Here is a 13579-nt window from a genome sequence, read left to right on the forward strand (position 1 = left end):
GTTGATCTTCACATTTGAAATGGAGATGTCAAAAGTTATTCTTTTTTGAGATGGAGTCTCGCTCTGGCACTCAGGTTGGAGTGCAGTGGCACAATCTTGGCTCATTGCAACCTCACTCCCAGGTTCAAGCGATTCTCCTGCCTCAGCCTAGCTGGGATTACAGGTGCCCACCATCACGCCTGGCTAATTTTTGTATTTTTAGTAGAGACGGGTTTTCTTTTTTTTTTTTTTCTTTTTTTTTTTTTTTTTTGAGACGGAGTCTTGCTCTGTTGCCCAGGCTGGAGTGCAGTGGCCGGATCTCAGCTCACTGCAAGCTCTGCCTCCCGGGTTTACGCCATTCTCCTGCCTCGGCCTCCCGAGTAGCTGGGACTACAGGCGCCCGCCACCTCGCCCGGCTAGTTTTTTTTTTGTATTTTTTAGTAGAGACGGGGTTTCACCGTGTTCGCCAGGATGGTCTCGATCTCCTGACCTCGTGATCCGCCCACCTCGGCCTCCCAAAGTGCTGGGATTACAGGCTTGAGCCACCGCGCCCGGCCCGAGACGGGTTTTCATTATGCTGGCCAGGCTAGTCTTGAACTCCTGAACTCAAGTAATCTGCCCGCCTTGGCCTCCCAAAGTGCTGAGATTACAGGCATGAACCACCACAGCTGGTCAAAAACTGTTCTTTTAAAAAATTGAGACATAGGCTGGGCATGGTAGCTCATGCCTATAATCCCAGCACTTTGGGAGGCCAAAGCAGAAGGATCACTTGAGTCCAGGAGTTCAAGAACAGCCTGGGCAACATAGTGAGAACTCGTCTCTACAAAAAAATACAAACATTAGCTGGGTATGGTAGCTCACACCTGTAGTCCCAGATACTGAGGAGGCTGAGGTGGGAGGATCGCTTGCGCCTGGGAGGTCAAGGCTGCAATGAGCTGTGATTGTACCACTGCACTCCAGCCTGGGTGACAGAGTGAGACCCTGCTTTAAAGAAAAATAAAAATAAAAATAAAAATAGAGATATAATTTGCACAGCACAATATCCTTTTAAAAGTGTACATTCAGTAGTTTTTTAGTATATTCACAATGTTGTGCAACCATCATCACTATTTTCATCACCTCAAAAAGAATTCCTGCAGCCATTAAGCAGTCACTATCCATTCCCTCCCTCTCCCCAGCTCCTGGCAACCATACATCTGTCTCTATGCATTTGCCTATTCTGGATATTTCATATAAATAGAATCATACAATATGTGGCCTTTTGTGCCTTTTTTCACTCAGCATGTTTTCAAGGTTTATCTGTGATGTAGCCTGTATCAGTACTTAATTACTTTTCATGACTTAATAATATTCCATTGTACGGATATGCTACATTTTGTTTATCCATTCATCACTTGGACATTTAATTTGTTTCCATTTTTTTGGCTATTATGAATAATGCTGCTATGAACACTGATGTACTACTTTTTGTGGGGGTATGTTTTCAAATCCCTTTCGTGTATATACTTAGGAGTAAAACTGCTGGGTCATATGCAAAGCTAATCATTCCTGGAACATTTACTAACACTGTAGGTATGACCCAGGAGGAGACATGTAACCTGCCTAGGCCTCAGTTTCTTCCTTAGTAAAACAGGGATGATAACAGCACCCATTTTATAAGGTGGTGAAAATTAAATAAAATAATGCATCTACCGCGCTTAGTACAGCATCTAGCACACAGCTGGCTGAATAAAGTAAGTTGAATGACTAGGGAGGGGGCCTCATCTCTGACCCTTTCGCTGGGCCTCCGTTGACATCTGCAAATGAGGGGAGTGAGACAAGCGGGCCCCTGTCCGACAAGCTCTGCGCCTCTCAGGCTGGCGGTCCGCTGCAGAGGCTCCTGGACGCCCTAGCCACCAAGACTCTGCAGATAGGTGCTCAGGAGGGAAGTCCCGCCTAATCCGCTGGCCTGCAGCGGGGTACACTCACCTGCAACTTCTCCCGCCACTCTTTCAACTGCCACGCAGGGCCCGGAAGTAGATCTCCTGATAGCGGAAGTAGAACCTTTTCGAGACCGGAAGTGAGTGAACGCAAACATGGCGTCTGTGGTGCTGGCGCTGAGGACCCGAACAGCTGGTAATGGGACGCAGTAGTCAGAGCGGGGCGAGGCGGGGAGGCAGAGTGGAGCTCCAGCAGGGAGGGAAGGAGGTGATACTGATCCCCGCGGAGGACCCTGGATGCGAGGGGAAGTGTGTGGGCCACTCCATTTTTGAGGGACGCTGTCGCTGGTCACGTGACACATCCTGGGTAGAACCATGAGTGGGGGAGTTGGAGGAGCACTTGGCCTTCCCCTGCCTCAGGAGCACGGACGGCTTCCTTGGCGGTTGGGGGTTTGGGTGGATCCTTTCTCTGTATGAGTATTAGTAACAATGGCACATTGGTGATGAAAAAATTAATCTATTCATTCAACAAATTGAGGTCTGTCTTTGTGGTAGACACGGCGGCAGGTGTTCAGAAAATCAGCAGAAAACGTGAAGACATGGCTTCTAGCCCCCGAACGGTTTTCTCTGGTGCATAAGCCAATAAATGAACACATAAAGTAGTTGCAAACTGGCAAGTGCTGTGAAGAAAGAAAATGAGTGTGTGTGTGTGTGTGTTTGTGTGTGTGTTTTCTTAGATTGAACGGTGAAGGAAGTCTTCTGAGGAGATAACATTTAAGAACTAAAGAATGACAGGAGGCGGGGTATGATGGCTCATGCCTGTAGTCCCAACACTGGGAGGCCGAGGCGGGCGGATCGCTTGAGCCCAGGAGTTCAAGACCAGCTGGGCCACATGGCAAAACCCCATCTCTACAAAAAATACAAAAATTAGCCCAGTGTGGTGGCGCTTGCCTGTGGTCTCAGATACCCAGGAGGCTGAGGTGGGAGGATCACCTGAGCTCAGGAGGTCGAGCCTGCAGTGAGCCATGTACATACCACTGCACTCCAGCCTGGGTGACAGAATGGGGCCCTATCCTCACCCCACCCCCCCCAAAAAAAAAAAAAGAATGACAGGAGACCTAGCCCTGTGTAGAGTGAGGGACAGGAGAGTGACTTGAGCCAGTTCTACATTTTGAGAAGCAAACTATTCCTGTAATGTAAATTTAAAGGGGATAGGAGTGGAAATGAGGAAATCAGATGGAAAGCCATAATATCCCTGAGCTGAGATGATTTAGCCAAGACGTTTGTGGTGGCAGTGAACTTGGAGGAAAATGGATGAATTTGAGATCTGTTCTGGAGTTAGCATCCACAGAGCTTGCTGGGGAACTGAATATGTGAGGTCAGCAAAGAGAAGGAATCCGCAGTGACTGTGGTTTCTGCCTAAGCAACTGGCTGAATGGTAGCACCATTTACTTTGAGGAGGAAGATGGGGAGTAGGGTGAAGAGCAAATATTTGTGAATGAGATAATGTAAGTAAAGTAAAAGCCCAGCTCCTGAGCTTAGTAAGTATGTAAATGAATGAATAGATGTTTAAAGGTAGGTAGATCTTGGTGCTGGGCATTTAACATGTTGTCTTTCTGAGTCCTTATCTCTGGTCCTTTGCCGCAGTTAGTCTATGTTGTCATGGAAATGTCAGAAACCCAGGCTTCAGACACTCTGAACTTACAGGCTCCAGAGACCCACAAAGCTTCTCTAAAGACACTGGCATGGGCCTTAAATCATGGCTGTGTCTGGAGACCTGCAGGCAAGGAGTTGCACCCCTAAGCTTGTCATACAGCAAGGGACTACCATCTTAGTATGAATTTTAGTTTGTTTTACTTTTTCAAATGAATGCTATTGAGCACTTTGGAATGAGTATGGAGGGGTCATATTAACAAGGGCAGTCTGTGGGTCATGGTTGGACCTCTGCTTGATGTGCTTTGAGAAGAAAGGGCCCAGCCTTCTGAAATGGCCAGGACCCTGTGGGAGCCACCTTCAGACCAGCTACCCTTTTAGTTTACTAGTATTTGGTGAGCAGTGGATGAGTGAATAGCTGAGAAGGTCACGGGTGAGGCCTGTAATCCCAACAATTTGGGATCACCTGAGGTCAGGAGTTCCAGACCAGCCTGGCTAACATGGTGAAACCCCGTTTCTACTAAAAATACAAAAAATTAGCCGGGCGTGGTGGCACACACCTGTAATCCCAGCTACTTGGGAGGCTGAGGCAGGAGAATCGCTTGAACCCGGGAGGCGGAGGTTGCAGTGAGCCAAGACTGCGCCCATTGCACTCCAGCTTGGGCAACAAGAGTGAAACTCCGTCTTAAAAAAAAAGAAAAAGTCGTGAGTGAGCCTGAAACAGAAGCCTCTCTGGATGTGCTGGGCTTCCCAAGTCTGTTCTGGCCCCTCCATGGTGCATGAGGGTGAGTGAGCCTCTGAAGCAGGCAGCTTTGTGGTGTCCATTTCTCCTCAGCACATTTAGACTAAATGTGTCAGGACCCAGAACACATGATGTTTATTTTTTTCCATTTATGTTTCACTGCTCCCCCGCCCCCTCCCCCAAAAGAAGAAAGCCAAGGACCTTCAGGTATTCCCTGAGAACTAATACACTCAGTGGCACTTCTGCTCCCCTGACACATCTTTCTCATCTCCCCACCACCTCTCACCTCTCAGCATGTGCCCCATTGAGGCAGAAATAGTTTGAGCCTGTCTGTCTGAACAATGTTTCTGTTTTCTTTGCAGTTACATCCTTGCTGAGCTCCACTCCTGCTACAGCTCTTGCTGTCAGATATGCATCCAAGAAGACGGGTGGTAGCTCCAGAAACCTTGGTGGAAAGTCATCAGGCAAACGCCTAGGCATTAAGAAAATGGAAGGTGAGGATGTGCCTTGGCTTCCCCTTCCCAGCTGCACCCTGTCCTGGTGTTCCTTAGGAGAGCAGAAGAACCCTGCATGTTCCTGGCCCTATTCTTCCTCACCATCATAATTGGCTCCAGATTAAAGGAACAGATAAGACCTGAGGAAGGGTCATAGGGTGGGTGGGTGTGAGCCATAACCATGCAATTAGAGATAAGAGCTGCTGGGTGGCAGATCCTGCAGTGCTTGTGTTGGACTGTCTGGGAGTTGTTTTTGGCCAGGGGCAGGCTTGGAAGTTGGTATGCAGCATTTAGGCCATCGTGTTTTCTTGGTAGTTTGCTATGCTGCCCCAATCACTGTGGACTTCTCTTCTAGGTCACTATGTTCATGCTGGGAACATCATTGGAACACAGCGCCATTTCCGCTGGCACCCAGGTGCCCATGTGAGTTGCTCTGTTGCTGCCCCCTTTTTCCTTTCTAGGATGACCTCTCCTTGCCCCTAAGCATGGTAGTAACAGTTGCATATATTGGGTGCTTACCAAATGGCAAGCATTTTGCTGATTCCCATGCCTACACGATCTCATTTCTTCCTTACTGCATCCCTGTGAGGTGGGTATTGTCTCTATTTTACAGGTGAAATGCCAGAGACTTAGAGGGGGTGGAAGGAGCAAGTGACTGCTGGGATTTGCACCAGGTCTGCCTAACTCCCAGATCACTATGTTTTGCTTTGGTGTTGCATTGGCCTGGTATTCTTGGTTCTTCTTTCTAACCCTCAGTTCTTGGAGGACAAGATATCTAAAATATTATTTTAGTCTTGGGAAACTAATTTCAATTTATTAGTTTTTCATTATGTCTAAGACCTCTCCCTTTGCATAGACTTACTTGTAGATGGTTGAAAGATAGCTTGAATTTAATGAAATAGAATTCAGTGTGCCAGAAATTAGGTTCATACCAGGTGGGGATTTCAGTTTCAGCAAGTTGGCATCATTTTTATAGGGTAGGACAGTTCTTTGTTACAGAGACAGAACGATACTCTACTCTTCACATTATTTTAAATATTAGTTTCCTTTGTAAACAGTTTCCCTTCCCTCACCCCTTTTTGGATAATTTCATATGTAGTAGCTTTACCTTTTAGAACTTAAGACATTAGATGTGTAGCTATGTCAACAACAATCAAAGCTAACATATTTTGAGCTGGACGGTATTCTAAGCCCTTTATGATTGTTGACTGTGAATCCTCAAATTGATCCTGTAAAGTAGCTAATATTATTCCCATTTGACAGATGAAAAAAAACAGAGGCACAGTGAAGTAAACTTGCCTAAGACCACACAGGAGTAAGTAGCAGTGCTGGTATTTGAACCAGACATCCTGGCTCCAGAGCCCATTCTTTTAATCAGAGAGACAGAATAGTGCTGGACTACATGGGTAAAATCTGCCACACACCCAGCCTGAAGTTCTAAAAGAAAAAGCTAAAAAATATGGTTAACAACTGTACATCCAACATAGTTTAACCTCTCTGCTTCGTATTTCTCATCTGAAAAATGGCATTGGAGATAATACCTCTTTTACAAGGTGAGGATTAAATGACGTAATGGGTATTAAAGGGCTTACATGGGTATTAGCTGATGCAATAGTATGATTGTTTTATTGGCATATGCATTATACATATAGCTTTGGTCTATATTTTCCATAGAGCCTAAACTTTATAAATCACTACCTAGATGAAAATTTACATCAAACTAGTGTTTTAATATGACATATGACAGTTCTAGTGTTGTTTAAGTCTTAAGTGAAGATTTAGGGCATCTTCCTGGGTTTTGGGATCTGTCCACTGTGGCTTCTGACCAGTTACATAGACATGGCTCCAGGTAACAGCCCCCTGGGACTGAACAGTGACCCACGTTGGCTGTTGGAGCTTTCTTTTCCCTCATTTGTTATGAGTCAGTAAAGAAGCAGAAGGTTTGGAAGTGCCAGCCAGTGGGAAAGGGAACCTGAGATGGCATTCTCTGATCCCCCTCTTCGGCCCCAGGGCGTGGCTCTGTGTGAGAAGTCTGTCCCAAAATTCTGGGACGGGCCACCTCGCTGACCAGCTGACCGGGTCTGTGTGTTGCAGGTGGGTCTTGGGAAGAATAAATGTCTGTATGCCCTGGAAGAGGGGATAGTCCGCTACACTAAGGAGGTCTACGTGCCTCATCCCAGAAACACGGAGGCTGTGGATCTGATCACCAGGCTGCCCAAGGGTGCTGTACTCTACAAGACTTTTGTCCACGTGGTTCCTGCCAAGCCGGAGGGCACCTTCAAACTGGTAGCTATGCTTTGATGTCCTGTTTGAGGCCATCAGACAGAGACTGGAGCCCAGGTGACAGGAGATGGTGATACCAGAAGTCAAGGGTTGGGGTGACGACACGGCCTCCCAAGGAAGAGGTCTGCTTGATGGTGATTCTGCAGGAGACTCTGAAGTGACTGCTGGGAAACCCTTTGGGAGACCTGACCTGGGGCCAAAAATAAAGTGAGCCAGAGTCATGAACGCATGCTATTTAGGGACACACCTGGATGGAACTGCCTAGTGATTTGTTGGTCCTTACCCAGGTTCTCTAGTGCACACCAAGGGGGAGCCTCAAAGCAAGAAAGAATGTATCTGAGTGAGGAAATGAGAAGGGGGACTTGCTTTGGCACTGTCCTCCAGAGGGGAAGGAGGGGAGCTCGTGCTTGAGGGTGTCATTGCTGCTTCCCCTCTTAGATCCCAGGAAAGGCCAGGGGCTGGGCCCTGGGAGGAGGGGTGGAGGCAGCCAGTAAAGGAAGCAACACAGTCATGTTCTTCTCCCGTAGCCACATGCAAAGGGAGCTGGGGCTGTAGCCCCAGAGATAGCCACAGGAAAGCCTCTTCCCTACCTCTCCAGGTCTAGGGCAGAGAGAGAGCTTGTGGGATGGCAGGATATGCTTCTGGGAGGCTCCGTCAGGCCTCATCTGCCCCGGACTGCCGAGGTCTTTCCAGTGGTAGGGCAGAGTACGTAACAAATGGCTTCTTCCTGCTCACCTGAAGAGCTAGGCCTACCAGGCCCACATTCTCTTCTGGTTCTTGATTTATCTCAAACGATAAACAGTAGCAAAGAATCTGGCTTCAGGAATACTCAGTGAGGGCTTAGAGTGGGCAGGGGTCAGGCCACTCTATTGTCATCCCAGCCAGGACCTTTAGAGGCTTGCCTTTGAGTGGAGGAGCCAGGAAGAAAATCTCATTTTGGATGATCATTCCTGGCTGTTGGAGGTAGGTGGTGTTGGCTACGGTCCCAGAGAGGGGCCTGTTGGGTCCAGTGGCTTCCTTTCAGGGACTCTACTCTGCCTTGAAGGCAGGCACTCCAGGGATTGAGGTCAGAGAAGCCTCCCAGTTCTGGAGTTCTGCCTTGAACATGTCATCTTGCTTTCCCAGAACATTACCCTGGATTCCTCATCTCCTGCACATCCTTGGCAGAGGTGACCTGGGATTTACTTTGGCACCATGTGTGGGGGCATCAGGTACCAAGGCCCAGCTGGAGTAGTCTTTAGGCAGGGGAGATTGATGGGGGCTGTCTCCACAGGCTCAGTGTTCTCCCTTCCAGTCCCCTGGAGAAAGGGGAAGAGCCAGACAGAAGTGGTTGCTCCCTCCTACACTGTGGTGTTCCCCTGATCAGGGCAGGTGGTTGCTTCCCGGGATGGCTGAGTAGAGCCACAGCAGGCCGGCGGTGGAGGCAGTGACCTTATGGCGTCCTCATAGCTTGGTGGCAGCTGAAGAAATGGGAGAACAAAGGTATTAGCCACTTTCTTGCTCTCCTCCCATATATGTAACACCCTTTCTTTGGATTGTTGCTTTCTGCATCTCCCCTGGAGATGTTGGCTCCATGGAAACCCCTCTGGTTAGCCCTCCCTGGGCTGGGGTCTGCACCATCTACACAAGAAGTGAACTGGGGCCTCTACTCATATCCTTGAGTTCTCCACTAGTGGCCCTTTTCCTGACCCCAGGGCCTCTAATTGGGTATTGTGTGTTAAAATGCAGTAAGTGAAAAGGTGGGTTAGCCAGGGCACCCAGGGCTGAGAAGGCTGGACATTCACCTCTCTGCAGGCCCGGAGCCCGAAGCGTTGTGCAATCAGCTGGTGAATCTGTTGCTGCCGGTCCTTCTTTTGAACACTCTCATAGCTGGGCAGGCAAGCTGGCTGCCACAGGGGCAGCTGGTGGCTCCTGGGCAGCCCCACACAGAATACCTCAGCCACCTGGGAGTGGCCCTGTGACCAAGAAAAGCCAAGGGAGCCAGGGAGGCATGCACCAGCGTTATCCAGCTTCGGTCTGGGTCCTCTTCCCCAGAGCAAGCCTGAGTTCGGGGTATTGCACTCCTCCCTCTCCTCCAAGAAGCCTCTCCGGTCTTATCCCATCCTTGCCCTGCCCTGCATTCTTTTTAGTCCCCTTAACCACACTAGGTCCCTTGCCTGGCTTCACAACCCCAGCGCGCACTTCTTCCTCCATCCCAGGTGGCAGGTCCAGGGGTCCTCACCTGTATCCCCTGGGACTCTCGGCTCCTTTCCACTGGCTGGACCTCGGTGTGGCATCCCATGGTGCTGAAGTAGGGAGGTGGGCAGTCCTGGGATCATGAAGCACAACTCAAGGTGAAGCTCAGGGTCAGTGTGCAAGACAGCAGATTCCAAACCCTTTATTTCCCTCCATGCCCCTTTCTCCATCCCTTTAATCCTCTCCACCTGGGCCAAGTCACAAAGCTCAGACCCTCAGCATTTCTGGAAAGGACTAGGGTGTAAAGATAATCCACTCCTTTCTGGCCACTAGCTCATTCTGCCACCGTCTGGTAGCCAGGTCTGATGACCTTTGGTGGGGAGTCAGAGAAAACCACCTCCTGTCCCTACCCCTCCATCCTGTCTGGTGCTCAGTGTTGGGATATGGTGTCAGAGCCTGGGGGGCTGCAGCTCAGAAGATTTTGTTTCCTTTCTGTACAGGATGCCATATGGCACGCTGTCCCTGGGGAGAGGACTGACAGTGCTGTTGTTGCCACTTACCCCCTCCCCCAGAAGTCGGGGTTCTGTACTTTCCCTTGGGAGCTGGAAAAAGACCTTGTCTTCACTGAGCAGCTCCTTGCACTGAGTTATGTTTAACAATGGTCAGGGAGGGGCCTAGCTGTTATTAACCCTTTCCACACTGCTCCCCTGACTCAGAGGGAACCCAGGCTGGATGCTGCAGAGAAAGATTCCAAAGGCCCTTTCCATACTGAACAATTGTTTCTCCTTGGTCAGAGGACAGGTGCCCTTTTGTCAGGATTTGGGTCAGGGTGGGGGCCATGAAGGCAAGGGGTTGGTGGGTCAGGGTGCTTACGTATTGGCTGGGACTCCGGAAGAAGTGGCAGGTGCAGAGGACCTGGCAGCACTGGGGGTCGCGCTGGTGCAGCAGCAGCAGCAGCAGCAGGATGGCCATGATGAACACCGCAGATGAGGCTGCCCTCCCCCCAGAGGCACCATCAAGGGGCAGCCTGGACCCAGCACATGCAGGCCCATTTCCTCACCAGATTGGAATTCACTCCACAAGCTGGTGTAGGAATGACCTGCCTGGGACTGATACCAGCCTAGCAAGGCAAACTGAGGTGCAGGCAGCTTCTTTTTTGCTACAGCATCAAGTCCTTGGGGCAGAGATTTGTGAGGGGGAGCAGAGTAGCCCTGTCCCTTCCCTGCCTGCAGCCCAGGGGGTGATGTGTGTAAGGGAGATTTTACAGAGACACAAAGGGAGGGGATGGAGCAGATACCCTGAGAAACAGTGGATCTGAGGAGGCAGGAGAGGACCCAAGAGCCCAGCTCAACAGCCCCTGGTGCCCAGCTCCTCTCGTTACCAAAGATTGTGGCATCATAGGACCTGGCACAGGGAAGGGACCAGAGGGATCAAAGGCCAGCCGTGCACAGCATACTTCTCAAGTCTTAGCTGGGGAGGGCTGTTGCTTGAGGTGACCCTATAGATGAAGAAGCTGGGCTTTGCCTACGGTGCCTCTGCCCCACCCCTGGGACACGGAATGGCAGTAGGTACTCACCGGTGGCCATGACTATGGCTAGGAGGCTGTTGTCCATGGTGATGTCTGCACACGGAGAAGCAGTGGCAGGGGATGCCAGGAAAGGGCATCAGCCTTGAGGGCAGCCAGCAGGGCCACAGGGCTGACCCTCCCCCCAGGTGCCACACCCCTCCCTGGGAACCCTGGCTTGGAAGAACAGCTTCATTCAGAGCAGGGGCATCTGTAAGCAGTTTTCCAGGCTCTCGGCCTCTCCTGCCTCTGTAGGCCTGGCATCTATGAGGGTCCCGCTACAACCTTCGGAGCAGGGGTTGGGAGGAACAGGCCCTGCTTCTGCTGAACCTGACAGCCAGTGGGACTCCAACTCGCTCAGATCTCCGCACTTCTCAGTTCCAGATCCCTCCCAGCTCCACTGCCCACCTCCACTTCCCATTGGCCCAGGTAACTGGGCTCTGAATGTCAATTGGCTGTCTTCTGGTCTTGGCTTCCACCTCTAACAGAACCGTGGTGTCCATGGTTGCCCTGGAAACTGGGTACGCCAGGCCATGAAATACAAAAGCCTCTGTCCAGGCTCTTCTCCTCCCTCCAAAGCAGTTATTGTGTAGCTCTGGGTGCCCAGCCTGCCTGCACCTGCTCCCTACCCCCACTCTGTGTCCTGCCTGGCCCAAATCCTGAATTTGAACCCAGGGGCCCAGCCTGGAGTGGATTTCAAAACCTCAAAAAACCCAAGCCTCCAGGCTGAGCTAACCCTACAGAAAGGTGGGGGGGTAGAGAACACTGTCTGCTAGGAACTTGGGCAGCAAAGCTGGGCTCCCACTCACCTCAGTGACCTGAACAGGGGAGAGAATGGGAGAGGAGTGCCTCCACCCCCAAGCCTGCCCTCTGAACCTCTCAGGAGGAGTCCTGGGGCCTGGTCCTGGGTCCTGCAGTGCTTCGAACTCAGTGGGGCCAAGACAGGCCTGCCAGAGCAGCAGGGGTGGGGCTACGCTTCCCTGGTTCTGCCTGCCTGCTTGTTAGAAAGGCCTGAGAAGCTTTAAAAGCATACCATTGTGGGTTGTCACCTCAGACCCATTAAATCAGAATCCTCTGTCAGGATCACGACTCACTTGAGTTGAAGAATGTAAACTCAAAATGTTTACAGCAGGTGACAATAATGGCTAACTACGACCTGATCTAATATGGTGAAGGACAGGGATGCAGCAAGTGCATGTCCTACCTAAGGTTTTTTTGTTTTTTGTTTTTTTTTTTAATAGTACTTTGAGGCCAGGAGTAGTGGCTGATGCCTGTCATCCCAATGCTTTGGGAGGTTGGAGCAGGAGGATTGCTTGAGGCCAGGAGTTTGAGACTAGCCTGGGCAACATGAGAGAGACCCCTGTTCTACCAAAAAAAAAAAAAAAAAAAAGAAAGGAAAAAAAAGCCAGGCATGGTGGTGCACACCTGTGGCCCTAAGCTACCTAGGAGGATCGCTTGAGCTCAGGAGGTCAAGGCTACAGTGAGCTATGATCATGATCGTGCCTGAACAACAGAGCCAGACCCTGTCTCTAAAAATACTACTACTTTGAAAACTGTTGTGCTAGCCTAACACAGCACAGCCATAGCCCAGGTTAAACCCACCGGCTAGTTTGTGAGCTCTTGGGCAGCAAAGTCTAAGTGTTCTAATATTTACTGCCCGTGCCTAAAATGCTGAACCTAGTTGTTAATTTTTCCTCTTTATTGACCTGAGAGTTGATACTGGGAAACAAAAACCCCAACATTCTAGAGAACCAGGGTATAGCTTCAGATGTTCACTAAAATAGGAGCCAGAAGAAAATGAATAATCTTAGCCTCCGAACCTAAGCACTCTTTCCTTTGAATTCTTGCCATTAGTTCCTTCCTACTTACCTGCCCGGCCAGGCTCTTATGTGAGTAGGAGAGTGTAGTGACTGAGTGGCTCTGGAGGCTTCCTGCCTCTTTCTGAAGGCTGCTGCCATCATCTAATAGTTAGCTGTGACTTTGGGCTCGTCATTTCACAGCCTCAGTTTTCTGATCTGCTAAATGACGATAATAAAAATGCCTCCCTTCTCCCTCCAAGAGCTGTAAGGATTGAGATACTGCAGGCATGATCAGCCGACAAAAACCCCAATGCTGTTATCAGTTGGTTGTCAGCACTGCCCCGTCCTGGCAACTAGGAGAACTTGACATGTGGCAGCCTGGGTGGGAATTTGTTCCCCAACCTGAGCTGAGATCAGTGTGGCTGGCTGATAGGGTGACTTTAGAGGTCTAGAAACCTTCACCCTTGCTCCCACATTAAGTAAGGTGTGAAGGACTGATACCAAGCCCTGGCTGACAACGGCAGGAGAGTGGGAGGGGGAGAGGAGGCTTGGGAAAGGGAGGGAGGATGGACAACCCTTTTCAACATGGGTCCTAGGACAGTGACCAGGGACCTAGGCTGCTGCTGTTCTTGCCCCTAAAAGAAAAGTGCCCCAATCATAACCACCAGGTCATGGCTGGGATTGCCTCTGTTGAAGGTACCCCGCGTGGCAGGGCCAGGCTTCTAGGATGGGCCCTGCTAAGGCCAAGGATAGAGGAACCAGCATCTGCTGCAGCCTGGCCCGGTGGTGGGGGTGGAAGTGCTGGGTCAGGGCTCTCAAACTAAGCTCAGGTCCTGCTGGTCCCCTGGCCTGCTGGGTGGCAAAGAAGAAGTCTTCGAGCCTCTCTGGGCCTGTTTACCCCTCAGAAAAAAGGAGTTGGATTAGATGTTTGTTTTTTGAGACTCTATCACCCAGGCTGGAGTGCAGTGGTA

At 50.3% G+C, this 13579-nt stretch overlaps 3 protein-coding genes across 5 annotated transcripts in view; 1 reads left to right on the forward strand and 2 right to left on the reverse strand.

Annotated features, from left to right (window-relative positions):
* Positions 1–2094, reverse strand: part of EME1 (essential meiotic structure-specific endonuclease 1) — an 8639-nt gene extending 6545 nt beyond the window's left edge. For all 3 annotated transcript variants that reach the window (XM_015119307.3, XM_015119308.3, XM_077971197.1), the window contains exon 1: positions 1948–2094. The gene's annotated coding sequence lies outside the window, so the exon portion shown is untranslated. The remainder of the gene's footprint in view (positions 1–1947) is intronic.
* Positions 2041–7314, forward strand: MRPL27 (mitochondrial ribosomal protein L27). The gene is made up of 4 exons (XM_015119314.3): positions 2041–2094; positions 4656–4787; positions 5143–5210; positions 6882–7314. Exons 1-4 carry the CDS (start codon positions 2055–2057, stop codon positions 7086–7088), a joined length of 447 nt encoding a protein of 148 aa, XP_014974800.2. The 5' UTR covers positions 2041–2054; the 3' UTR covers positions 7089–7314.
* Positions 6387–10860, reverse strand: LOC144335592 (uncharacterized). Its single transcript, XM_077971201.1, has 5 exons — positions 10822–10860; positions 10119–10272; positions 9292–9378; positions 8855–9025; positions 6387–8530 (listed from the first exon to the last, which is right to left on the reverse strand). Exons 2-5 carry the CDS (start codon positions 10215–10217, stop codon positions 8411–8413), a joined length of 477 nt encoding a protein of 158 aa, XP_077827327.1. The 5' UTR covers positions 10218–10272; positions 10822–10860; the 3' UTR covers positions 6387–8410.
* Between the last annotated feature and the right edge of the window lie 2719 nt (positions 10861–13579).

This window comes from Macaca mulatta, chromosome 16, assembly GCF_049350105.2.
Source record: "Macaca mulatta isolate MMU2019108-1 chromosome 16, T2T-MMU8v2.0, whole genome shotgun sequence".
Taxonomy (NCBI): domain Eukaryota; kingdom Metazoa; phylum Chordata; class Mammalia; order Primates; family Cercopithecidae; genus Macaca; species Macaca mulatta.

Bases quoted from the DNA above. Each gene is read 5' to 3' on its own strand.
- MRPL27 (XM_015119314.3), top strand. From the start codon at position 2,055: ATGGCGTCTGTGGTGCTGGCGCTGAGGACCCGAACAGCTG. The intron at 4,788-5,142 runs GTGAGGATGTGC...CTTCTCTTCTAG, and splicing joins AGGCATTAAGAAAATGGAAG to GTCACTATGTTCATGCTGGG. The intron at 5,211-6,881 runs GTGAGTTGCTCT...TGTGTGTTGCAG, and splicing joins GCTGGCACCCAGGTGCCCAT to GTGGGTCTTGGGAAGAATAA.
- LOC144335592 (XM_077971201.1), bottom strand. From the start codon at position 10,217: ATGGCCATCCTGCTGCTGCTGCTGCTGCTGCACCAGCGCGACCCCCAG. The intron at 9,379-10,118 runs GTAAGCACCCTG...TCATGATCCCAG, and splicing joins TCCGGAGTCCCAGCCAATAC to GACTGCCCACCTCCCTACTT. The intron at 9,026-9,291 runs GTGAGGACCCCT...TCTTGGTCACAG, and splicing joins GAGAGTCCCAGGGGATACAG to GGCCACTCCCAGGTGGCTGA.